This window comes from Salvelinus fontinalis, chromosome 19 (assembly GCF_029448725.1).
Source record: "Salvelinus fontinalis isolate EN_2023a chromosome 19, ASM2944872v1, whole genome shotgun sequence".
NCBI lineage: Eukaryota > Metazoa > Chordata > Actinopteri > Salmoniformes > Salmonidae > Salvelinus > Salvelinus fontinalis.
The window spans coordinates 14,206,721-14,233,496 of record NC_074683.1 but is presented as its reverse complement, the minus strand read 5'-3'; the positions used below and the strand labels follow the sequence as shown (position 1 = coordinate 14,233,496).

Below are 26,776 nucleotides of genomic sequence, written 5' to 3'. Positions count from 1 at the left end.
TATTATTTTTTTCATGGTAAAATCCAGATTCCTTGGAGTGGCTGGGCGATGGTCTAATCTAAAATATTTACATTATGAACATCCTCTACGTCATGTCCTACCTCTCTCACTCGACACTATGTATAAACATTTAATAAAGTAGGCCTAGATAAATGCATAACAGATGCTCAAAGACAAACAAGTTGTGATTATAAGAAGCGAGTTAATCCAGTGTTTTCCTGATGATGTGGCAAATGGCATTAGACAAAAATAGATCCATGTTTGTGTCTCTTATGCAGCTATTCGTCAATACTGTAAATTGGCCATTCTCTGTATACTACTTGATTGGAAAAACTCGTTTGTAACAAAGTTCAACAACAAAAAAAACATTCATTATTATTTCACAGGTAACCTCAGATTGTAACAGGACGTAAAAGAAACAGGAAGTTGGATGTCTCCTCACCTTGTGATTGGCTGGTGCATCACGAGCAGAAGCTTTCATCGTCATGGGAGACCGTGTGTAAGGGAATAAGGCTTTCACACTGTTCGCAATCTTCTGGCAATCTGACGGAAGAGGACTATCATGATCAACATGATCATAATCACTACCTGAATGGGAACAACTAGCATTCAGTTTAAAATTGAGGGCCATCACAATAATGCAAATAAACGAACATCATAAAGGAAAACAAATTGAAATACAACGAACTCCACAAGCCTAAAAGTAACCAACGCTATCCATTGTCCTCGATTCAACGTCAGGGAAGAGACTTTATAACACAGATTTGGATAATATAAGAGTGATTCTGTGTGTGTGCGCGTACATGCATGTGTGTGTTTACAATTATTGTGAAAGTAAAACCTTGCAAAGCATCGGCCAAGTTAACAGCACAATACAAAGAGTGGCAAGTGGTTTCCCCAGCACCTTTGAATCCGGTGTTTCGAGCGGCATATGAAGGCAAACACTCTTCGTAGCGCCACCATGACGGGGTCCCAGTTGTTGTAGTGGCATAACAGAGTGGCGATGAAGAAGGAGAGGAAGACGGGAACCGCTCCAGCGAAAAACAGCCAGGAGAAACGCACCTGGGGACAGAAACATAGCAGTGCCGAATGTGATCGCTGCTTAAATAGCACATTCATAGATGGAAGGGCCAGCTGCCTAACAATGGGTCAGAAACATGATCCAATACTTGCAATGAACTTATGCTTTTAAGAATAGCTACAGGTATAACACTCCCAACCATCTCAGGACTGATTCATAGAAGAGTGGTGCATTGTCTTGACATCTCGACTTTTTAAACTATTGCCACACAATAGTTTAAAACCTTCGCACATACAGACAAAGCTCTCTCATCACATCGCTAGATGATACCCTGTCACAAAAGAGAATTACGCTAAGTGGCATGTGACATAGCATCCATCACAACCCAGTCCCACTATTAGACCAATGAACCATTTTTACACAACACCTTTGGTAGACCAGTCATGCTAAAGATTATTATGCTCCAGTATTTATGCTGCAGTAGTTTATGTGTCGGGGGGCTAGGGTCAGTTTGTTATATCTGGAGTACTTCTCCTGTCTTATCCGGTGTCCTGTGTGAATTTAAGTATGCTCTCTCTAATTCTCTCTTTCTCTCTCTCTGAGGACCTGAGCCCTAGGACCATGCCTCAGGACGACCCGGCATGATGACTCCTTGCTGTCCCCAGTCCACCTGGCCGTGTTGCTGATCCAGTTTCAACTGTTCTGCCTGTGGCTATGGAACCCTGACCTGTTCACTGGACGTGCTACCTGTCCCTGACCTGTTTTCAACTCTCTAGAGACCGCAGGAGCGGTAGAGATACTCTTAATGATCGGCTATGAAAAGCCAACTGACATTTACTCCTGAGGTGCTGGCTTGCTGCATCCTCAACAACTACTGTGATTATTATTATTTGACCATGCTGGTCATTTATGAACATTTGAACATCTTGGCCATGTTCTGTTATAATCTCCACCCGGCACAGCCAGAAGAGGACTGGCCACCCCTCATTGCCTGGTTCCTCTCTAGGTTTCTTCCTAGGTTTTGGCCTTTCTAGGGAGTTTTTCCTAGCCACCATGCTTCTACACCTGCATTGCTTGCTGTTAGGGGTTTTAGGCTGAGTTTCTGTACAGCACTTTGCGATATCAGCTGATGTACGAAGGGCTATATAAATAAATTTGATTTGATTTGTGACGGCAACATGTGCGTCCGGCAATAATAGTGCCCCCTCTTACCTTCTGCATGCATATGTCTGCTATGATGGAGAGTGGGATAGTGAGGCTGAGGGCCAGTGTGCCTATTAGGGAGGAGGTGAGAAAGCAGCCCCTATGGAAAGAAGTAACACACACCATTATAAAGAACACAAGCAATTCAATCAAATGCAAAATGCTAGCCTTAAGCAATAAAACAATGTTTATCACTCGGGCACAACTCTGCATAACATCCTATAGCAGGGGTCTTCAACCTTTTCTTGGCCAGGGACCCCTTCCCAGGCATACCGGCGAACCACATACATTAGCAAAAATAAAACATTTCGCGTCTTGTCTTATCAGGTGAAATGAACAGATTTGGTAGATAATTTTGACCTCCAGTCCCCACATTATAATCGAAAGAAGTGTAAACTCTTAACAGCCTATTTGCTAGGCTCCAATTGGGGGCCCCAAGGGCTCTCTTGTGGGCCGCAGACCCCCGGTTGAATACCCCTGCCCTATAGACATAAGGTCGTATCTTAACTCGAGATCTGTCCGGGTAACTCGAATTTTCGTGAATATCTCCCATTGAAATCAATGCATGATTTACATGCAAGTCCAATTTACGCACACAAATATCAAGTTTGGATTAAAGAAACAGGTTTTTGAACAGTGTGTGTTTCCACACATTGTGAATAGCAGAGCGGACAAGGTGTAGTACACATAATATGTGGCCGTTCAACCCATCCATCAACCGACACGCACCAGAGCCAGAGGAACTCGGAGAGCACGGTACCGATGAGGCCGTTGATGAGGATGTAGATCCACACTAGCTTGCTGGGCAGCTCAAAGGCCTCGAAGCCTGTGTAGTGAAGCACAAGGAACCCTGGCCACAGGAGGAGCAGGTTGAACAAACCCACAAACCCTAAAGAGACACAGATAACAGAAAATAACAACTACATCACTACTTATATGTTATTGACATTTAGCACTATTCGCAGGTAAAAATGTTACAAGTTACATATTACTAACATTCAATAATATAATTAGGGCTGTCAAAGGATTTTTTTAAAGTATCTAGTTAATCACATGCTTTTCTGTGCGATTAACTCCAATCTATTTATTTTTATTTTTTATTGTTCGAATTTGACCCTAATTAAAGATGTTTCATTTTTTTTTTAAACATCACATTGAGTTGTAGGTACACTGCATTCAGAAAGTATTCAGACCCCTTGACTTTTTCCATACTTTGTTTGACTATTTAATATATGTTAGAATTTTTTTATTTTATTTTTAATTCACCTTTATTTAACCAGGTAGGCAAGTTGAGAAGAATTTCTCATTTAAAACTGCGACCTGGCCAAGATAAAGCAAAGCAGTTCGACGCATACAACAACACAGAGTTGCACATGGAGTAAAACAAACATACAGTCAATAATACAGTAGAAAAATAAGTCTATATACAATGTGAGCAAATGAGGTGAGATAAGGGAGGTAAAGGCAATAAATAGGCCATGGTGGCGAAGTAAATACAACATAGCAATTAAAACACTGGAATGTTAGATTTGACAGTAGATGAGTGTGCAAAGTAGAAATAGAAATACTGGGGTGCAAAGGAGCAAAAATAAATACAGTAGGGGAAGAGGTAGTTGTTTGGGCTATTTATAGATGGGCTATGTACAGGTGCAGTGATATGTGAGCTGCTCTGACAGCTGGTGCTTAAAGCTAGCGAGGGAGATAAGTGTTTCCAGTTTCAGAGATTTTTGTAGTTCGTTCCAGTCATTGGCAGCAGAGAACTGGAAGGAGAGGCGGCCGAAGGACGAATTGGCTTTGGGGGTGACAAGTGAGATATACCTGCTGGAGCGCGTGCAGCTAAGGTGACCAGCGATAAGGCGGGACTTTACCTAGCAGGGTCTTGTAGATGACCTGGGGTCAGTGGGTTTGGCGACGAGTATGAAGCGAGGGCCAGCCAACGAGAGCGTACAGGTCGCCGTGGTGGGTAGTATATGGGGCTTTGGTGACAAAACGGATGGCACTGTGATAGACTGCATCCAATTTGTTGAGTAGGGTGTTGGAGGCTATTTTGTAAATGACATCACCGAAGTCGAGGATCGGTAGGATGGTCAGTTTTACGAGGTTATGTTTAGCAGCGTGAGTGAAGGAGGCTTTGTTGCGAAATAGGAAGCTGATTCTAGATTTAATTTTGGATTGGAGATGCTTAATGTGAGTCTGGAAGGAGAGTTTACAGTCTAACCAGACACCTAGGTATTTGTAGTTGTCCACATATTCTAAGTCAGAACCATCCAGAGTAGTGGATGGTTATTATATTATATATTATTTATATTACTTGTATTTAACAGCAGTTGGAGGCCACAGATGGAGAGTTGTATGGCATTGAAGCTCGTCTGGAGGGTTGTTAACACCGTGTCCAAAAAAGGGCCAGAAGTAGACAGAATGGTGTCGTCTGCGTAGAGGTGGATCAGAGACTCACCAGCAGCAAGAGCGACATCATTGATATACACAGAGAAAAGAGTCGGCCCAAGAATTTATCCCTGTGGCATCCCCCATAGAGACTGCCAGAGGCCCGGACAACATGCCCTCAGATTTGACACACTGAACTCTATCGGAGAAGTAGTTGGTGAACCAGGCGAGTCAATCATTTGAGAAACCAAGGCTGTTGAGTCTGCCGATGTGTCACGCCCTGGCCTTAGTATTCTTTGTTTTCTTTATATTTTTTAGTTAGGTCAGGGTGTGACAAGGGGAATGTATGTGTTTTGTAGTGTCTAGGGGTGTTGTATGTTTATGGGGCAGAGTAGAGTGGAGTTGTCTAGTTATGTCTATGGCTGCCTAGATTGGTTCTCAATCAGAGACAGCTGTCATTCATTGTCTCTGATTTGGGAGCCATATTTAAGGCAGCCATAGGCAGTAGGCTTTTGTGGGTAGTTGTCTATGTTTGTACGTATGTAGCGTGTGGTTGCACTTACGTCTTTAGCTTCACGATCATTTGTTGTTTTGTTTTCGTTTTGTAATAGTGTTCGTTTCGTGTTTTTTCTCTCTTCCAAAATAAAGAAGATGTATTTTGCACACGCTGCGCCTTGGTCCACTCTCTCTCACGAAGACGGTCGTGACAGAACTACCCACCAATCATGGATCAAGCGGCGTGAGAGGAACCAACAACAGCGGCAAAGAAACCAGGACTCGTGGACATGGGAGGAAATATTGGACGGAAAAGGACCCTGGGCTCAGACAGGGGAATATCGCCGCTCTGTTGAAGAGAGGGAGGCAGCTAAAGCCCAGGAGCGGTGGTATGAGGAGGCAGCAAGGAGACATGGTTGGAAACCCGAGAAGCCTGTGAGTAAACCCCAAAAATTTCTTGGGGGGGGGGGGGGGGCTAAAAGGGAGAGTGGCGAAGTCAGGTAGGAGACCTGCGCCCACTCCCTGTACTTACCGTGGAGAGCGAGAGTACGGGCAGACACCGTGTTACGCAGTAGAGCGCATGGTGTCTCCTGTACTCGTGCATAGCCCGGTTCGGTACATTCCAGCTCCACGTATCGGCCGGGCTAGATTGAGCGTTGAGCCGGATGTCATGAAGCCGGTCCAACGTATCTGGCCACCAGTGCGTCTCCTCGGGCCGGCTTACATGGCACCAGCCTTACGCATGGTGTCCCCGGTTCGTCTACATAGCCCGGTGCGGGTTATTCCACCTCCCCGCACTGGTCGGGCGACGGGGAGTATACAACCAGGTAAGGTTGGGCAAGCTCAGTGCTCAAGGGAGCCAGTACGCCTGCACGGTCTGGTATTTACGGCGCCACCTCCCCGCTCCAGCCCAGTACCACCAGTGCCTACACCACGCACCAGGGTTCCAGTGCGTCTCCAGAGCCCTGTTCCTCCTCCACGCACTCTCCCTGTGGTGCGTGTATCCAGCCCAGTGCCTCCAGTTCCGGCACCACGCATCAAGCCTCCTGTGCGTCTCCAGAGCCCTGTACGCACTGTTCCTTCTCCCCGTACTCGCCCTGATGTGCGTGCCCTCAGCCCCGTACCACCAGTGCCGGTACCACGCACCAGGCCTATAGTACGCCTTGAGAGTCCAGTGAGCCCTGTTGTTGTTCCCCGCACTAGCCTGAAGGTGCGTGTCTTTAGCCTGGTACCTCCAGTTCTGGTACCACGCACCAGGCCTACAGTGCGTCTCAGCCGGCCAGAGTCTGCCGTCTGCCCAGCGGCGCCTGAACTGCCAGTCTGCCCAACGGCGCCTGAACTGCCCGTCTGCCCAACGGGGCCTGAACTGCTCGTCTACCCAACGGCGCCTGAACTGCCCGTCTGCCCAACGGCGCCTGAACTGCCCGTCTGTACTGAGCCTTCAAAGCCGCCCGTCTGCCATGAGCCTGCAAAGCCGTCCGCCAGACAGGAGCCGCTAGAGCCTTCCGCCAGACAGGATCAGCCAGAGCCTTCCGCCAGACAGGATCAGCCAGAGCCTTCCGCCAGACAGGATCAGCCAGAGCCTTCCGCCAGACAGGATCAGCCAGAGCCTTCCGCCAGACAGGATCAGCCAGAGCCTTCCGCCAGACAGGATCAGCCAGAGCCTTCCGCCAGACAGGATCAGCCAGAGCCTTCCGCCAGACAGGATCAGCCAGAGCCTTCCGCCAGACAGGATCAGCCAGAGCCGTCAGCGAGCCATGACCAGCCAGAGCCGTCAGCGAGCCATGACCAGCCAGAGCCGTCAGCGAGCCATGACCAGCCAGAGCCGTCAGCGAGCCATGACCAGCCAGAGCCGTCAGCGAGCCATGACCAGCCAGAGCCGTCAGCGAGCCATGACCAGCCAGAGCCGTCAGCGAGCCATGACCAGCCAGAGCCGTCAGCGAGCCATGACCAGCCAGAGCCGTCAGCGAGCCATGACCAGCCAGAGCCGTCAGCGAGCCATGACCAGCCAGAGCCGTCAGCGAGCCATGACCAGCCAGAGCCGTCAGCGAGCCATGACCAGCCAGAGCCGTCATCCAGCCATGACCAGCTAGAGCCGTCATCCAGCATTGAACCGTCATCCAGCCAGGATCCGCCAGAGCCAGCCAACCAGGATTTTTTATTTTTTATTTCACCTTTATTTAACCAGGTAGGCTAGTTGAGAACAAGTTCTCATTTGCAACTGCGACCTGGCCAAGATAAAGCATAGCAGTGTGAACAGACAACAACACAGAGTTACACATGGAGTAAACAATAAACAAGTCAATAACATGGTAGGAAAAAGAGAATCTATATACAATGTGTGCAAAAGGCATGAGGTAGGCAATAAATCGAATAATTACAATTTAGCAGATTAACACTGGAGTGATAAATCATCAGATGATCATGTGCAAGAAGAGATACTGGTGTGCAAAAGAGCAGAAAGGTAAATAAATAAAAGCAGTATGGGGGTGAGGTAGGTAAATTGGGTGGGTAGTTTACAGATGGACTATGTACAGCTGCAGCGATCGGTTAGCTGCTCGGATAGCAGATTTTTAAAGTTGTTGAGGGAAATAAAAGTCTCCAACTTCAGAGATTTTTGCAATTCGTTCCAGTCGCAGGCAGCAGAGAACTGGAAGGAAAGGCGTCCAAATGAGGTTTTGGCTTTAGGGATGATCAGTGAGATACACCTGCTTCCGCCAGAGCCAGCCAGCCAGGATCCGCCAGAGCCAGCCAGCCAGGTGTTGCCCCTCATTCTGGTGTTGCCCCTCATTCCGGTGCTGCCCCTCAGTCCGGTGCTGCCCCTCAGTCCGGTGCTGCCCCTCAGTCCGGTGCTGCCCCTTAGTCCGGTGGGGTTAATTTGGAGGGTGGCCATTTGGAGGAGGCTACCAAAGCGGGCATTGACAAAGGTGGAGTGGGGGCCACGTCCCGCACCCGAGCCGCCGCAATGATGGGGCCCACCCCGTACCCTCCCCTTTCTATTTTCAGGTTGTGCGGTCGGAGTCCGCACCTTTGGGGGGGGGGGGGGGGGGGGTACGGTCACGCCCTGGCCTCTTCTTTGTTTTCTTTATGTTTTTTAGTTAGGTCAGGGTGTGACAAGGGGAATGTATGTGTTTTGTAGTGTCTAGGGGTGTTGTATGTTTATGGGGCAGAGTAGAGTGGAGTTGTCTAGTTATGTCTATGGCTGCCTAGAGTGGTTCTCAATCAGAGACAGCTGTCATTCATTGTCTCTGATTTGGGAGCCATATTTAAGGCAGCCATAGGCAGTAGGCTTTTGTGGGTAGTTGTCTATGTTTGTACGTATGTAGCGTGTGGTTGTACTTACGTCTTTAGCTTCACGAACGTTTGTTGTTTTGTTTTCGTTTTGTAATAGTGTTCGTTTCGTGTTTTTTCTCTCTTCCAAAATAAAGAAGATGTATTTTGCACACGCTGCGCCTTGGTCCACTCTCTCTCACGAAGATGATCGTGTCCTAAGGACTCGAAGCGAAGTGACCATCTCTGTCGGCGTCATCTTGCTCATTCATTCATTCATGCCATCACACAGCATACGAGATTCATGCTTTGAAATGTAATCAAGCATTTTAGTTTTAAAATTAAATAACAAGGGCCTCCCGGGTGGCGCAGTGGTCTAGGGCACTGCACCACCAGAGTCTCTGGGTTCGCGCCCAGGCTCTATCGCAGCCGGCCGCGACCGGGAGGTCCGTGGGGTGACGCACAATTGGCATAGCGTCGTCCGGGTTAGGGAGGGTTTGGCCGGTAGGGATATCATTGTCTCATCGCGCTCCAGCGACTCCTGTGGCGGGCCGGGCGCAGTGCGCGCTAACCAAGGGGTCCAGGTACACAGTGTTTCCTCTGACACATTGGTGCGGCTGGCTTCCGGGTTGGAGGCGCGCTGTGTTAAGAAGCAGTGCGGCTTGGTTGGGTTGTGCTTCGGAGGACGCATGGCTTTCGACCTTCGTCTCTCCCGAGCCCGTACGGGAGTTGTAGTGATGAGACAAGATAGCAATTACTAGCGATTGGATACCACGAAAATTGGGGAGAAAATGGGATTTTTTTTTTTTAAATAAATAAATAAAAATAAATAAATAACAAAAGGGAGCTTTGAATAATTAGCCTAAACAATAAATAAACCACAATTCATGAATGCATGCAACTGTTTTTAGTCTGCTGTAATAAAGGCTTTTTTTTCATCATTAGAACAGACTCCGGGACACTAATTTATTTAGTGTTGTTTACAATGTTCCAAAATGTCAGAATAATATTGTAATCTAACAGCAACTGTTTGGCACATATAATAATCAAACAACGCTTGCTCCTGTACCCTCCATTGACCACCAGTAGTTTCCACAACTAGGTCAGACGTCTTCCACAGATGACTTCCCCTTACCCTCCTGAGCAACCAGTAAACATTCTCCCATTTTGAGTTTCTTTTTCACGTCCTCCGCATCCATTTTGCTGTCACGTTACTGTGTTCGGAGTTTGTTATAACCAATTTATTGATGTGATATGATAGGCTATAGGTCAGGTCCTATTAATCACATAAATGTGATGCTTGCATGTTTCATGTAGAGAGAGCAAGGGTTGATGGTATAGGGAAAATGGCACCAATAGATAGGGCAGCCGTGTTTCTAGCCCCTAGGCAACTTTGCAGCATTGTGGTATTTCTTACATTAGACCAGAATTGTTTTTGTGTTATTACATACAGCCGGATATCAAAGAGGCGGTAACTCACCAGCATTAAGACCAGGAATACGACTTCACGAATCGGATCCTTTGTTTGCACCCCCCCAGGGCAATTTAATTGATTCCAGAGGCTGATCCAAAACCTTGCCGGCGGAGAAGAGGTATTCGGAGTGGACTTCTAGTCCGACTCAGGAGGCGTGCACATCACCAACCACTTCCGAGTATATTGATCGCTAATGTTGAATCTCTGGATAATAAAGTTGACGAGCTCAGGGCGAGGATTTCCTTCCAGAAAGACATCAAGGATTGTAAAATACTCAGTTTCACAAAAACATGACTCCCTTGGGATATACTGCCTGAGCCCGTCTAGCCAGTTCGGGTCTCAATTAAGTGCGACAGACAGGAATACATACAGTATCTCTCCGGGAAGAAGGGCGGGGGTGTATGTTTCATGATTAACTTCTCATTGTGTGATTGTGATAACATACAGGAAGCCTAGAATACATCACAATCAAATGCCGTATTACCTCCCAAGAGAATTATCTTTGGTTATATTCACAGCCAAGTATATTCCCCCTGAAGCAGATACCACAACGTCCCTCAAAAGAACTTCACCTGACTTTATGCAAACTGGAAACCACATATCCTGATGCTGCATTTATTGTAGCTGTGGATTTTAACAAAGCAAATGAGGAAAATGCTACCGAAGTTAGCACTGCTACTCCAACTTCCGGGATGCCTATAAAGCTCTCCTCCGCCCTCCCTTCGGCAAATCTGATCACAACTCCATTTTCCTCCTCCCTTCCTATAGGCAATAACTCAAACAGGAAGTACCAGTGCTAAGGACTAGTCAACACTGGTCAGACCAATCAGAATCCAAGCTTCAAGATTGTTTTGACCACGCGGACTGGGATATGTTCCGGGTAGCCTCCGAGAATAACATCGACGAATACACTAACACGGTGACTGAGTTTATCAGGAAGTGTATAGGAGATGTTGTACCCACTGTGAATATTAAAACCTAACCTAACCAGAAACCGTGGATAGATGGCAGCAAGCGCGAACTACCGCATTTAACCATGGCAAAATGACTGGGAATACGGCCGAATAAAACAGTGTAGTTATTCCCTCTGTAAGGCAATGAAACAGGTAAAAAAACATCAGTATAGTGACAAAGTGGAGTCGCAATTCAACGGCTCAGACACGAACTACAAAGAAAACTAGCCACGTCACGGACACTGACATCTTGCTTCCAGACAAGCTCAACACTTTCTTCTCCCACTTTGAGGATAACACAGTGCCACCGACGCTGCTTGCTATCAAGGACTGTGGGCTCTCCTTCTCCGATGTGAGTAAGACATTTAGGCGTGTTAACCCTCGCAAGGCTGCCGGCCCAGACGGCAGCCCTAGTCGCGTCCTCAGAGCATGATCAGACCAGCTGGTTGGAGTGTTTACGGACATAATTGATCTCTCCCTATCCCAGTCTGATGTCCCCACATGCTTCCAGATGGCCACCATTGGTCCTGTACCCACAAAAGCCCAAAGGTAATTTGAAATAATTTCTATCGCCCCGTAGCACTCACTTCTGTCATCATGAAGTGCTCTGAAAGACGAGTCAAGGATCATATCACCGCTATCTCACCTGACATCCTAGAACCACTTCAATTTGCTTACCATCCCAATAGATCCACAGACGATGCAAAAATCCAATCACACTGCACAATCCCATCTGGACAAGAGGAATACCTATGTAAGAATGCTGTTCATTGACCATAGGTCAGCATTCAAATCCATGCTACTGTTGTGACTTTACTTTCATTAATCTGATGACTGTTATTTATTTAATCCACTAACTATGTTTAATTTAAATGAGTCATGTAACAACTAACTCATTAGGAATTTGGGGCACCACAGAAGAGGTTGTTTAAAGAGTTACCATCTCCCGAATTCAACTTTTCCTATTACAATCGATAAACAGTCATCTTATTAATCATTACCTCTTATCATATCATAATTCTGAACAGTCGTAACCTCATGTATCTGCAAAAACCCCAGCCTTATTCATGAATCAGTAGTACACAAATTGGTTGAATTATTTAATTACTAGCTAACTAAATAATAACACTGAATAAACATACACCCTTTACATGAGACAAAGGTCCCTAGTGGACTGACAACATATGACGGCTTGATACAAAAAGATGAAGGGGAGCAGGGGAGAAAAAGGCACACTTATCGTGGATAAATTGTAGAACCATTCTCACTTTAATAATATACTTTGCAAACGAACCGCCGCCGGTTTGGAATCAGAAATTATGAATGTATTTGAATTTACTTGTGAGAGCCTTTGTTAGATCGGAACAAGCCCTCTTTATGAAGATTGTTGGCATTTCAGCGGCAAGCTGTATGGCACTGATTGTCAGAAAGGGTTCTCCCCTTTCCCGTCTTCTACGGTTGTTCACTCTGGAAGATAGCCAGCCATGTCGACGGTTCCCATTGATGATGAGCATAGTAGGATAGTTTCACTTAGATTCGCTTTTCTCGATATCTGACTTAGGACAGCTAAACAGCTGTACCAGCGATTGTCTGAGTTGAGCTTCTCGCCTCATGTTGATAGTCCGGATTTAAACCACTTTAAACGTGGGCTGCAGCTCCCAGTCTTTCCTGGTCTAAAGGAAGGTGAGTTTATTTCTTCACCTCGTGTTGAGATTCAAAGTTCCAACCATTTCAAAAACGTAGCTCTCGCCTCACGTTAATTTCGTTACCAAGGCTTTTTACGCACTCTAGACGATGGGGACAGCTCCGTCCATCTGACACACTCTCCGACCTCACTCGGGGCGTGGCTACCTACTTACAGTTGAAGTCGGAAGTTTACATAGACTTAGGTTGGAGTCATTAAAACTCGTTTTTCAACGACTCCACAAATTTCTTGTTAACAAACTATAGTTTTGGCAAGTCGGTTAGGACATGTACAAGTCTGGTTCATCCTTGGGAGCAATTTCCAAACGCCTGAAGGTACCACATTCATCTGTACAAACAATAGTACACAAGTATAAACACCATGAGACCACGCAGCCGTTGTACAGCTCAGGAAGGAGACGCGTCCTGTCTCCTAGAGATGAATGTACTTTGGTGCGATAGTGCAAATCAATCCCAGAACAACAGCAAAAGGACCTTGTGAAGATGCTGGAGGAAGGTACAAAAGTATCTATATCGACATAACCTGAAAGGCCGCTCAGCAAGGAAGAAGCCACTGCTCAAAAACCACCATAAAAAAGCCAGACTACGGTTTCCCACTGCACATGGGGACAAAGATCGTACTTTTCAGAGACATGTCTTCTGGTCTGATGAAACAAAAATAGAACTGTTTGGCCATACTGACCATCATTATGTTTGTAGGAAAAAGGGGGACGCTTGCAAGCCGAAGAACACCATCCCAATCGTGAAGCACGGGGGTGGCAGCATCATGTTGTGGGGGTGCTTTGCTGCAGGAGGGACTGGTGCACTTCACAAAATAGATGGCATCATGAGAACGGAAAATTATGTCGATAAATTGAAGCAACATCTCAAGACATCAGTCAGGAAGTTAAAGCTTGGTCACAAATGGGTCTTACAAATGGACAATGACCCCAAGCATACTTCTAAAGTTGTGGCAAAATGGCTTAAGGACAACAAAGTCAAGGTGTTGGAGAGGCCATCACAAAGCCCTGACCTTTATCCTATAGAACATTTGTGGGCAGAACTGAAAAAGCATGTGTGAGCAAGAAGGCCTACAAACCTGACTCAGTTACAACAGTTGTCAGGAGGAATGGGCCAACATTCGCCCAACTTATTGTGGGAAGTTTGTGGAAGGCTACCCAAAATGTTTGAACCAAGTTAAACAATTTAAAGGCAATGCTACCAAATAATAATTGAGTGTATGTAAACTTCTGACCAACTGGGAATGTGATAATACAATCTGAAATAAATCATTCTCTCTACTATTATTCTGACATTTCACATTCTTAAAATAAAGTGGTGATCCTAACTGACCTAAGACAGGGAATTTTTACTAGGAATAAATGTCAGGAATTGTGAAAAACTGAGATTAAATGTATTTGGCTAAGGTGTATGTAAACTTCCGACTTCAACTGAATGTACAGTTTATAGGAGATATATTCTCTCATACCTCCTAAAAATCACATTCCTATCTTAACAAAATACTTTAATTTTTCATATTATATGCACAACGTATTGGTTGGAAACTTCACAGATAAAGGGGATATACTTTCCAAGTTACAGTATTTCATTGATACAGTTTTTAATGACTGACCATTCCCCACAAGGTTATAAATATTGTTCCAGTATTCACATTTGACCGTGTTAGAGTTTAAGAGGGAAAACTGTCTGTGAAACAAAGATATTCCTTTGATTGATACTAAAGGGGGAGAAAGAGCCCACCTCCTGTGATTTACAACAGAGTGTGAACTGTCAAACCGGCCCAGTTCCCTCTTCCTCTTTTCTGTGGGTGAGAGAAGGTCTGGTTATTGTCAATCATTGCCAAGCTGATCTGACCCATTGTGATCCTCACAGGACAGTCATGACAGTACCCTCCAAGCTCATCATTAAGCTTGAGGCCCTGGGTCTGAACCCCGCCCTGTGCAACTGGGTCCTGGACTTCCTGACGGGCCGCCCCCCAGGTGGTGAATGTAGGAAACAACACCTCCACTTCGCTGATCCTCAACACTGGTGCCACACAAGATGCGTCCTCAGCTCCCTCCTGTACTCCCTGTTCACCCATGGCTGAGTGGCCACGCACACCTCCAACTCAATCATCAAGTTCGCAGATGACACAACAGTGGTAGGCCTGATTACCAACAATGATGAGACAGTCTACAGGAGGCGGTGAGGGTCCTGGGTGTTTGGTGCCAGGAAAATAACCTCACTCAACTTAAACAAAGCAAAGCAGCTGTTCGTGGACTTCGGGAAACCCCCCTATCAAAATCGACGGGACAGCAGTGGCGAAGGTGGAAGTTCCTCGGCGCATTAAGTACCGCAGTGCATCTCCTCCTCATGAACTATACCAGATTTGCCAGTTCTTGCTGTGAGATGTTATCCCACTCTTCCACCAAGGCACCTGCAAGTTCCCGGACATTTCTGGGGGGGAATGGCCCTAGCCCTCACCCTTGATCCAACAGGTCCCAGACGTGCTCAATGGGATTGAAATCCGGGCTCTTCGCTGGCCATGGCAGAACACTGACATTCATGTCTTGCAGGAAATCACGCACTGAACGAGCAGTATGGCTGGATGGCATTGTCATGCTCAAGGGTCATGTCAGGATGAGCCTGAAGGAAGGGTACCACATGAGGGAGGAGGATGTCTTCCCTGTAACGCACAGCGTTGAGATTGCCTGCAATGACAAGCTCAGTCCGATGATGCTGTGACACACCGCCCCAGACCGACCCTCCACCTCCGCTCCAGAGTACAGGCCTCGGTGTAACGCTCATTCCTTCGACGATAAACACGAAAGCTGTCAAGGCAAAGGGTGGCTACTTTGAAGAATCTCAAATATAAATATATTTAGATTTGTTTAACACTTTTTTGTTTACTACATGATTCCATGTGTGTTATTTCATAGTTTTTCTACAATGTAGAAAATAGCACAAATAAAGAAAAACCCTTGAATGAGTAGGTGTGTCCAAACTTCGGACGGGTACTGTACATACAGAAGCAGAGATATTTACGTATATGGGGATCTTAACAATCCAATTGGGAGGTTAGATGACGATATAAATTATATTGATAATATTCCATTGCGTGTTGCTTTGGATGACTTTGTTGATCATCATGGGCAAACCCTATTAGAATTCCTTCAGGACACTAAAATGTGTATCATTAACGGAAGGATATGCCCCTGAAGCGATAACTTTACATCCATATCTGGCAAAGGACAAGCTGTGGTGGAGTATATAGCTACCCCCCACGACTATCTAGAAACTTGCTTGGAATTTAAGGTGTTACCCCCTACACAGACAGCTGAAGAATGCGGATGTTTTGACTTAATTGGAGAGAAAAAAAAAGTTGACTTCCTGATCATTCTCATTTATTTATGTTATTTTGTGTTGGCCACAAACTTTATCAACCAGGTATTACTGTGCATTATTCGGGGAAACAGATACATACCCCGTATAGGCCTATATTTAAGAAAAGACATGTGCCAAATGACTATGTTCTGAAATGTAGAGATCTGGTGGAACTCGGCAAAGATGCCAAGAAAGAACATTTGATTTAGATGTGTGGTATGGAACATTTTGTGATATCATATATTCTGAAATGGGAAAAAAATGATGCAAATAAAGAATACATCCCCAAGTCCAGGAAAGTTTACAAGCCGAACAAGCCTTATTGGAATGATGAGTTACGGTACCTATGGTCTGTAATGCGCAAGGCTGAGTACTTATTCTTTTTTACAGTGTGAAGATAAGAATACAACAGAAGAGCGTAGGAAGGAATTTAAGAAAAAACAGCATGTGTTTGATAAAAGACTGTGCCTATTGAAACAGAGATATCAGAGAGGGCAGTTATTACAGCTTGAGGAGATACAGACAAGAAATCCTCAACAGTTTGAGCCAAATAAACAAGTTAGGACCAAAACGACATAAGAAAATAGCAGGGGCGGCTGAACTCTCATATTACGCAGGTACTTATGGAGTGGGAGAAGGGGATTGTTAGTTTGTTCTTAGGTAACAAAAATGTGGCATATTTTGGAGGAAGAATTTTATAAAGACATATGTTACCTGAGAACTAAACTGGAAAATACAATGTTGCTCCACTTATATATGTAACACGTACTTAAATGAGGAGCTGTCTGTGGCGGAAGTTTAGGTGATTGACCCTGCAAAAAATGGGAACGTATTTGGCATTGATGAACTGCCTAATGAAGTTTTAAAATCCCCTGAATTAAATGACGTCCTATATGATTTGCTCCAAATTAGTTTTGAGTACAGTATACTGCCATCCACTTGGTATAAGTCTATAGTGAATCCCATTCCCAAATCTTTTAAAAAATGACCCTAAAGTGCCACTGAACTATTGAGGCATAAGTTTATTAAGTACGGTCTACAAATTATATTCATCGATCCCCATTCTAGTGGAAGAAGAACAAAATCGTCAATCCAGAGTATGTATAGATCATATCTTCTCGGTCTGTACAATAATCAGAAATAGATTACATGAAGAGAAGCCTACTTTTGCATTCTTAATTGATTTCCCAATAGCTTTTGATTTTGTAAATAGGGATATTTTAGCCTATAGTTTGTTAAAGGTAGGCGTTGATGGGAAATTTTAATCACGCAATCCAGTCTCTTTACAAAGTACCAATTGCTTGTGTGCATGTAAATAAAGATCATACAGATTGGTTTCCCACACCCTCGGGTGTAAAACAAGAAGACACCTTATCACCGACTGTTTTGGCTATGTTTGTACAGTACATTCGATAAGTATTCAGACCCCTTGACTTCTTACAAAAAAAATGTAACGTTACAGCCTTATTATAAAATGGAAAAAATATATATTTAGAAAAAATCCTTAATCTACACACTACCCCATAATGACAAAGCAAAAATAGTTTAGACAGTTTTGCTAATTTATATTTTAAAAAGAAAATAGAAAAAATTATTACATAAGTATTCAGACCCTTTACTTAGTACTTTGTTGAAGCACCTTTGGCAGTGACTACAGCCTCGAGTCTTCTTGGGTATGATGCTACAAGCTTGGCACACCTTTATTTGGGAAGTTTCTCCCATTCTTCTCTGCAGATCCTCTCAATCTCTGTCAGGTCGGATGGGGAGCGTCGCTACACGGCTATTTTCAGGTCTCTCCAAAGACGTTCGATTGGGTTCAAGTCCAGGCTCTGGCTGGGCCACTCAAGGACGTTCAGAGACTTGTCCCAAAGCCGTTGCTCCGTTAATCTTTCCCTCTATCCTAACTAGTCTCCCAGTCCCTGCTGCCGAAAAACATCCCCAAAGCATGATGCTGCCACCCCACTTCATTGTAGGGATGGTGCCAGGTTTCCTCCAGACATCACACTTGGTATTCAGGCCAAAGTGTTAAATCTTGGTTTCAACAGACCAGAGAATATTTAGGTGCCTTTTGGCAAACTCCAAGCAGGCTGTCATGTGCCTTTTACTGAAGAGTGGATTCCGTCAGGCCATTCTTCTTTAAAGGCCTGATTGGTAGAGTGCTGCAGAGATGGCTGTCCTCCTGGAAAGGTCTCCAATCTCCACAGAATAACTCTAGAGCTCTGTCAGAGTGACCATTGGGTTCTTGGTCACCTCCCTGACCAAGGCCCTTATCCCCCGATTTTTCTTTTTGGCCAGGCGGCCAGCTCTAGTAAGATTCAGGGTGGTTCCAAACTTCTTCCATTTAAGAATGATGGAGGGCAAGGTGTTCGTGCCTCGAAACAATCTGGTGTTGGAGCTCTACGGACAATTCCTTTGACCTCATGGCTTGTTTTTTTTTTTTTTTTTTAAATGACAGTTGTTTGCCTTTCCGAATCATGTCCAATCAATTGAATTTACCACAGGTGGAAAATCCAATCAAGTTGTAGAAACATCAAGGATGATCAATGGAAACAGGATGCATCTGAGCTCAATTCTGAGTCATGCAGCAAAAAGGTCTGAATACTTATGTAAATAAGGTATTTCTGTTTTCTATTTTTAATACATTTGGTAAAATTTCCCAAAACTTGTTTTTGCATTGTCATTATGGGGTATTGTGTGTAGATTGCTGAGGATTTTTATTTATTTAATCCGTTTTAGAATAAGGCTGTAACATAAGACATTTTTGAAAAAATCATGGGGTCTGAATACTTTCCGAAGGCACTGTATATACCTATAATCAATTCAGGAGCATTACATAGAGTTATATCAGGAAATAAAAGAGCATCTGAAAATCAGCAGCAGACCAAGCTGCCACACTTGACTCTAGTAAGAAAGGTCATAGATGATCTATGATCTACATACCAAAGAACATAGGGATGTCCAGCTTGTCTTCCCGGTCCACCTTCCTCTTGATCATGACGATGTAGACTGCGTACAGAGCAGCCCCAGCCAATGACCACAGAGAGCCTGAACACAACATGACTTCATCATCACGTTACATCCCTGTATCATGAGTTTACAACTCTCATGGTTACACTCCAAATGTTTTTTCTGCTAGCAATGCAAGCAAACGTGACATCGTGGCATGGCTTGCACTTTCAGAGTAGATTTAATGGTTTAATAATACATTGTTTTTATATAGCATATTTATATGACACAAGGACGCGTTAAAGTAGTACATCAAGTACAGTACAAGACATGCCAAATACAACCAATATGAAGAGGGATAGGAGGGAGGCAGGAATAAGGAATATAGGGGGAAAAAGCCTAATAAAAACGAAAGATTTTGAGGAAAGAAGTTCATCTACAGCACTTCTATCTCCCTGGTTACCTATAGTGCCTTTTCCGTCAGGGCTGTCCATGCTGGAGAAACTGACCAGAACCACTCCTCCCATGCTACAGGGAAAGAGACCAGAGAAACAGTGTCACTACAGAGTAACAACCCAGAGTAACTACAATAATTCGGCTGATGTCAAGGCTTACCTCAGAGCCACAGCTAAGAGCTTGGACAGAGTAAAGCGGTCGCTGCTATTACTGGGAAATATGGCCGCCAGGATGAGGGTGAAGAGACCTGGTGAGGAGGAAAATAACAGCGAGACTGTTCACAACACGTACTGTCCAGAGTTCAACCTGTTCAAGGTGAAATGTTTAAATACATATGCTGTGATTTTCCAACATTGGAACATTTCTTTGCAACAATGCTATTACGAAGGCCCATAATGACTATTAGAAAAAAGTTATAATCATCTGTGTTTTTTCTATTCATTGTAAGATCCTACATGTACATTTCGCTGAGTAAAATCACATTTACCTGAAGTGGAGGACAGAATGTTCACTATGGCAACCTGCGTGTCCGACAGGGCCTCTTGGTAGGAGAGGTTGGCTAGGAACCACTGTGAGGGAGAGAAGTAGGAGAGGGAGAAGTGTCAGCATGACACACCTCTGATTTGTAACAAAGATGGTAGTTTACTTACTACTACTCATCGTGTGTGTAGTCTACCCCGAGTTCTGGGTCATTGCTCATGTGGGAAATGAGTTATGGTACCAACTTTGGGCTTGTCAACAAATCTTTGTAAGACAAACGAGTTGAATATTCTACATGCATAATGTGTTAATTTATACCCATTTACACTATTCATGAAGGGAGAAGTCCAAAGCCATGACTTGTTGAGCGTATTATTCAGCAAACACACTCTGCACCAAAATGAGTAGTACCACCAGCAATAACGCAATGATAATAACAGAAACGTTTTGGTTAACTTACCTTGCAAATTGACAGTAATGTCAGTAATGAGAGACATCATCAAAAAGCTCTCATAGCCAAATGCATTTGAACCAGATCCCAAATGCAGGTACTCCAAAGACGCATTCTAGATATAATTTCTCCCCCCTCCAACTTAATACGGACGTTCCAAGCTAGTATACAAAATGTCTAGTCTAACAAGTCATATGTCTACACACACTGACAAAAAAAGTTCCCCTCAAACGGATAAAAATAAAGTTATTTGAATTAGACTTGAATTAACTCACCACAAAGCAGAAGAAGAAGCTGATCTTGGCCACGTCGGTGACGGTGAGCTTTCCCACTGTGCGGAGCATGGACTCGTGGTCCTTGGCGGCGGGGTAGGACATGCGCGACAGCTTGGCCTCCAGGGCCTGTGTGGACGGGAGCTGGCGCACCTCCAGGATGTTGCTGAAGCGCACCCGTTGCTTTTTAGAGGCTGAGAGGTTGGAGGGAAAGGACAGAGGGTAAAGTGGTAGATGGGTCACAGCATGACCAATAGAATGAACCTGACAATGAAAACTTTAAGTAGAAATAAAGCATGCGTTAGATTATGTCATTGGTTTAGGAACCAAAACCATGAGAACATTTTGCACAGTCATTCTCTGAAAAAGCATCTCATACCCTATACTGTGCTTTAGGCACAATAGCCTGGGATTGAATAGGGCAGCTTTCGAATTAGAACCACAATTGCCACTTTCCTCAAAATGTGACCCATCACGTAAACTCAGCCAAAACAGAGATGCTAGTTCTAGGTCCAAACAAAGAGATCTTGCTGTTGGATCGGACAATCAATCTCGATGGCAGTGTAGTCGTCCTAAATAAAACTGAAGGACCTCTGCGTTACTCTCGACCCTGATCTCTCCTTTTTCCATCTTCGTAGCACTGCGGAAAAAGCTAATCCATGCTTTTGTCACTTCAAGATTAGACTACGTCAATGCTCTACTCATGGCTACCTGGATAAGGCACTAAATAAACCTCAGTTAGTGCTAAAAATGGCTGCTAGAATCTTAACTAGAACCCAAAAAGTTGATCATATTACTCCAGTGCTAGCCTCTCTATACTGGGTTCCTGTTAAGGTTAGGGCTGATTTCAAGGTTTTACTGCTAACCTACATAGCATTACATGGACTTTCTCCTACCTATCTCGCCAATTTGGTCCTGCCGTACATAGCTACAAGTATGCTACGGTCACAAGACGCAGGCCTCCGTATAGTTCCTAGAATTTCTACGCAAACAGCTGGAGGCAGGGCTTTCTCCTATTAAGCTCAATTTTTATGTTATGGTCTGCCGATCCATGTTAGAAATGCAGACACGGTTTCAACCTTTAAGTCTTTACTGAAGACTCATCTCTTTAGTCAAATAAAATACAATTGTATTTGTCATATGCCGAATACAACAGGTGTAGACCTTACAGTGAAATGCTTACTTACAAGCCCTTAACCAACAATGTAGCTTTATGAAAATCCCCCCCCCCCCCAAAAAGTAAGAGATAAGAATAACAAATAATTAAAGAGCAGCAGTAAATAACAATAGTGGGGCTATATACAGGGGATACCGGTACAGAGTCAATGTGCGGGGGCACCTGTGTCAAGGTAATTGAGGTAATATGTACATGTAGGTAGAGTTATTTAAGTGACTATGCATAGATAATAACAGAGAGTAGCAGCAGTGTAGAAGGGAGGGGGGGGGGGGGCGGTGCAAATAGTCTGGGTAGCCCTTTGATTAGCTGTTCTGGGGTCTAATGGCTTGGGGGTAGAAGCTGTTTAGAAGCCTCTTGGACATAGACTTGGCACTCCGGTACCGCTTGCCGTGCGGTAGCAGAGAGAACAGTCTATGACTAGGGTGGCTGGAGTCTTTGACAATTTTTAGGGCCTTCCTCTGACATCGCCTGGTATAGAGGTCTTGGATGGCAGTAAGCTTGGCCATGGTGATGTACTGGGTCGTAAGCACTCCCCTCTGTAGTGCCTTGCGATCGGAGGCCGAGTAGTTGCCATACCAGGCTGTGACGCAACCCGTCAGGATGCTCTAGATGATGCAGCTGTAAAACCTTTTGAGGATCTGAGGACCCATGCCAAATCTCTTCAGTCTCCTGGGGGGGAATAAGTTTTGTCGTGCCCTCTTCACGACTGTCTTGGTGTGCTTGAACCATGTTAGTTTGTTGGTGATGTGGACACCAAGGAACTTGAAGCTCTCAACCTGCTCCACTACAGCCCCGTCAATGAGAAAAGGGCCAGGATTGGTCCTCATTTTCCTGTAGTCCACAATCATCTCCTTTGTCTTGATCACGATGAGGGGGAGGTTGTTGTCCTTGCACCACATGGTCAGGTCTCAGACCTCCTCCCTATAGGCTGTCTCATTGTTGTCGGTGATCAGGCCTACCACTGTTGTGTCATCAGCAAACTTAATGATAGTGATGGAGTCGTGCCTGGCCGTGCAGTCATGAGTGAACAGGGAGTACCGGAGGGGACTGAGCACGCACCCCTGAGGGGCCCCCGTGTTGAGGATCAGTGTGGCGGATGTGTTGTTACCTACCCTTACCACCTGGGGGCGGACGATCAGGAAATTCAGGATCCAGTTGCAGAGGGAGGTGTTTAGTCCCAGGGGCCTTAGCTTAGTGATGAGCTTTGAGGGCACTATGGTGTTGAACGCTGAGCTGTAGTCAATGAATAGCATTCTCACATAGGTATTCCTTTTGTCCAGTTGTGAAGGGCAGTGTGGAGTGCAATACAGATTGCATCTGTGGATCTGATGGTGCGGTATGCAAATTGGAGTGACCAGCCTTTCAAAGCATTTCATGGCTACAGACGTGAGTGCTACGGGACGGTAGTCATTTAGGCAGGTTACCTTAGTGTTCTTGGACACAGGCACTATGATGGTCTGCTTGAAACACATGGTCAGATTTGCCAAATGGAGGGCGAAGGAGAGCTTTGTACACGTCTCTGTGTGTGGAGTAAAGGTGGGCTAGAATTTTTTCCCCTCTGGTTGCACATTTAACATGCTGATAGAAATTAGGTGAAACTGATTTAAGTTTCCCTGCATTAAAGTCCACGGCCACTAGTAGCGCCGCCTCTGGATGAGCGTTTTCCTGTTTGCTTATGGCGGTATACAGCTCATTGAGTGTGGTTTTAGTGCCAGCATCGGTCTGTAGTTGTATGTAGACAGCTACGAAAAATACAGATGAAAACTCCCTAGGTAGATAGTGTGGTTCGTCCTATTTATTGTCCAGCGATTGAACGTTAGCTAGCAGGACGAAAGGCAAAGGCAGATTAGCCACTCGCCGGCTGATCCTCACAAGGCAGGCACCCTGATCTTTTTCCGCAAAATCTCAATTTCTTCCTGCAGCGAATGACGGGGTTCTGGGCCTGGTCGGGTGTCTGTAGTGTTTCCTTCCCGTCTGACTCATTGAAGAAAAACTATCTAATCTGAAGTAAGTAATCGCAGTTCTGATGTCCAGAAGCTCTTTTCGGTCATAAAAGACGGTAGCAGCAACATTATGTACAAAACAGTTACGAACAACACGAAAAAACTAACAAAATACCATGGTTGGTTAAGAGCCGATAAGACTGCAGTCATCCCCTCCGGCACCATCATAAACATCTGTAGTAGGTCCTATGATTGAGTGCAGTATGGCCCAGGGGTGCGAAGGTGAACGGCAAGGCACTAAAGTGACGAACCACCCTTGCTGTCTCCTGGCCGGCTCCCCTCGGATTCTCTGACCCGATTACAAGAGTCACTGGCTTGCTCATGCTCTCCCATCCTTCCCATCCTCTCCCATCCTCCCTGTCCACCCTGTGGTTGGGGAGATCTTTGTGGGCTATACATGGCCTTGTCTCAGGGTAGTAAGTTTGTGTGTTGATCCCTTTGGTGGTGTGGGGGGCTGTGCTTTGGCAAAGTGGTGGGGTTATATCCTGCCGTGTTACCCTGTCTGGGGTTAACTTTGGACGGGGCCACAGTGTCCTCCAACCACCCCTGTCTCAGTCTCCAGTACCTATGCTTGAATACTCTATGTGCTGGGGAGCTAGGGACAGACTGTCATATCTGGTGTTCTCCCGGAGATCCTGAGCCCTAGGACCATTTCTCAGGACAACCTGGCCAGACGACTCCTGGCTGTCCCCAGTCCACCTGGTTGTGCTGCTGATCCAGTTTCTGCTGTTCTGCCTGTGGCTATGGAACCCTGACCTGTTCACCAGCCATGCTACCTTGTCCTGGACCTGCTGTTACGACCCTCCTCTGCTGGTCATCTATGTACGTTTGAACATCTTGAAGAACGATCTGGCCTTAATGGCCATGTACTCTTATCATCTCCACCTCGGCACACCCAGAAGAGGACTGACCACCCCTCAGAGCCTGGTTCCTCTCTCGGTATCTTCCTTGGTTCCTGCCTTTCTAGGGAGTTTTTCCTAGCCACTGTGCTTCTACATCTTCATTGCTTGCTCTTTGGGGGTTTTAGGCTGGGTTTCTGTATAACCACTTTGCGACAACTGCAGATGTAAAAAGGTCTTTATAAATAAATGTGATTTGAGTGATTGACTTGAACGTGTGAGACCCCTAGAGGTCTTTGCAGGACTGAATCCTTCTTCCTGCAGCTTTTCATACATCACCCGCCCGCTCCCGATGGCTTTTTGTCTGACTACCACCCACGCCCACAAAAACAGGTTTCACAGTCCTGCAAATGTTATTTTAGGTGTATCTAACTCAGCTCGCTTGGCAGCTTTGGTCCCAGCAATTTTGGGCCTTATATGCGCAAAAATAACTTAGGAAACCCAAGAATTATAAGAGATTCTCACTCGGCCCATTGTATTAGGCTATCGGTATTAGGCCTAATAGGCTATATCAGCCAATAGGCTAAACATAGTTTGAAAGAGAGCCAAAGTTGGAGGAGAGCGGACATTTGCACTTTCTCGAGCTACGTTTTGCATATAGCCTACCTTTTAGGAGTGGGATGATTTGCAGGCAGATTACTACATTGTCTTATCAGATCACGTGTTAACTATAGCCCAATCAAGTTTATGAAGTACATTTTCTTGGAAAGATAACTGTCCAGTGCTTCACCACCCATACATAGCCTAGTGCCGATAGGTCTACTCTATTGAATTGAGACCACACAAGCACCTGATTTCGCACGTCCAACTAGGACTTGAAGCAGTAAGAATGATGAGAGCGGAGACTGACTTTCTCTTGAGCTACGTTTTGCATATAGCCTACCTTTAGGAGCGGGATGATTTGCAGGCAGAGACAAATAAATTGTAATAGGCTATTTATTGAAAAGGAAAAGGCGCAAAGAATGATGATCCAAAAAAGTGCGCACTTGATTCCGCACGCCCAACTAGGAGAGATAGGCTACTTAACTTGAAGCAGCGAATGATGAGAGTTTGTGAATAGTGTGACAGATGTGCTTTTAATAAAAATAGATAGGTTAACGCATACAAAACGGAAAGACGGCAGTTTCCAAATAATCTGCGGGTCTAAAAATATGTTCATCCTAAAGTTGTTAGTCTGACCACCCGGTCCCGCCTGCAGCATGAAAAATGACGACCGCGCCACAATGATCTCTGTCAGGGCCTGTAATGCAGCCCTCTAGCGACATACTGTAATCAGCCAATAACGATCAGCCAAGACAGAGAAATATGAAATCCTGTCATTGTCTCATAGAAAAAAACTAAGCCCCAGTGTCACTCAATGGTCAGACAGAGTTCTCATGAGACAACCTTTCCTTTCACATTGTTTATCGACTCACTATCCTGAGTCAAACCTGGGAGGGCCATCACATCGAACAGCTCAACAGCCCCCTCTGTTGGTCAACACCGCAAAGTGAATTTTCCAATCTACAACTTCATTATTTGCTAAGGTCTTTACACGTTTCTTCCTAGGAAAACCTAGAATTTTTTATGATTGCTTGAAATGATATGAAATAAATAATTGTTTTGAAGGCTTTGCATTCCATATCCAAAGGACCTTAAAATTCTGAATGTTTGGTTAAATTGTTGCCAAGAGATTTTCTGAATTTTAGTCCTCACCTGGCAAGCTAAGATTCCGCTGATTTTTCTGTCTCTCTGGTGGATAATTGCAGAACTTCATTGGAACAACTTTTGTCAACTCTTGCAACTCTTATTCTGAATCAAAGGTCTGACGACATTTACAATTGGAGATATACCCTTAGAAGGTTTGAGCCTGTGATCTTCACTAGGTGGAGATGAGGGAGTCTGATTTTGATCTTGTTGCCTCTCCAATATCTCTGGAGGAGTTTTACAAATCTGTTGTGGATTCTACCAAGAGCTGGGATGAGACCCATGACATCATGAGAGACTATTACAGAAAACTTATTGAGAAGAGGGATGCAGTGAATGTGGACTTTTGTGGAAAGGAGAACAAGAAATAATAAGCACTTAGAAAGAATCAGAGACCAGCTGGTGAAAACGATCAGCTGTGTGATGAGAAGTCGTCAATGCATTTAGTGCCACCTTAAGAAGAATGAAAGTTCTCAAGAAAAAACAGTCTCACAAGCTGCTCCTTGAAAATATCCCGAAAAGATCAAGAACCAGAGGA

At 45.0% G+C, this 26,776-nt stretch overlaps 1 protein-coding gene and 1 long non-coding RNA gene across 11 annotated transcripts in view; one reads left to right on the top strand and one right to left on the bottom strand.

Moving 5' to 3' along the window:
- Window positions 1–2,217, top strand: part of LOC129816409 (uncharacterized) — a 34,407-nt gene extending 32,190 nt beyond the window's left edge. Inside the window, exon 2 of the long non-coding RNA XR_008753551.1 lies at window positions 1,625–2,217. This is a non-coding gene — a long non-coding RNA (uncharacterized LOC129816409). The remainder of the gene's footprint in view (window positions 1–1,624) is intronic.
- Window positions 1–26,776, bottom strand: part of LOC129816406 (solute carrier family 35 member F5-like) — a 35,491-nt gene that overhangs the window by 3,051 nt on the left and 5,664 nt on the right. For 9 of the 10 annotated variants that reach the window (XM_055870860.1, XM_055870855.1, XM_055870862.1 and 6 more), the window contains 9 exons: window positions 20,477–20,667; window positions 19,758–19,839; window positions 19,430–19,517; window positions 19,278–19,342; window positions 18,809–18,913; window positions 2,954–3,113; window positions 2,234–2,324; window positions 905–1,062; window positions 443–543 (listed from right to left, as the gene is read on the bottom strand). In XM_055870860.1, coding sequence (XP_055726835.1) covers window positions 462–543; window positions 905–1,062; window positions 2,234–2,324; window positions 2,954–3,113; window positions 18,809–18,913; window positions 19,278–19,342; window positions 19,430–19,517; window positions 19,758–19,839; window positions 20,477–20,667 — 1,022 coding nt within the window. In that variant the 3' untranslated portion in view covers window positions 443–461. Of the gene's footprint in view, window positions 1–442; window positions 589–904; window positions 1,063–2,233; window positions 2,325–2,953; window positions 3,114–18,808; window positions 18,914–19,277; window positions 19,343–19,429; window positions 19,518–19,757; window positions 19,840–20,476; window positions 20,668–26,776 lie in introns of those variants that run through there. The other variant, XM_055870863.1, reaches the window with a different exon arrangement.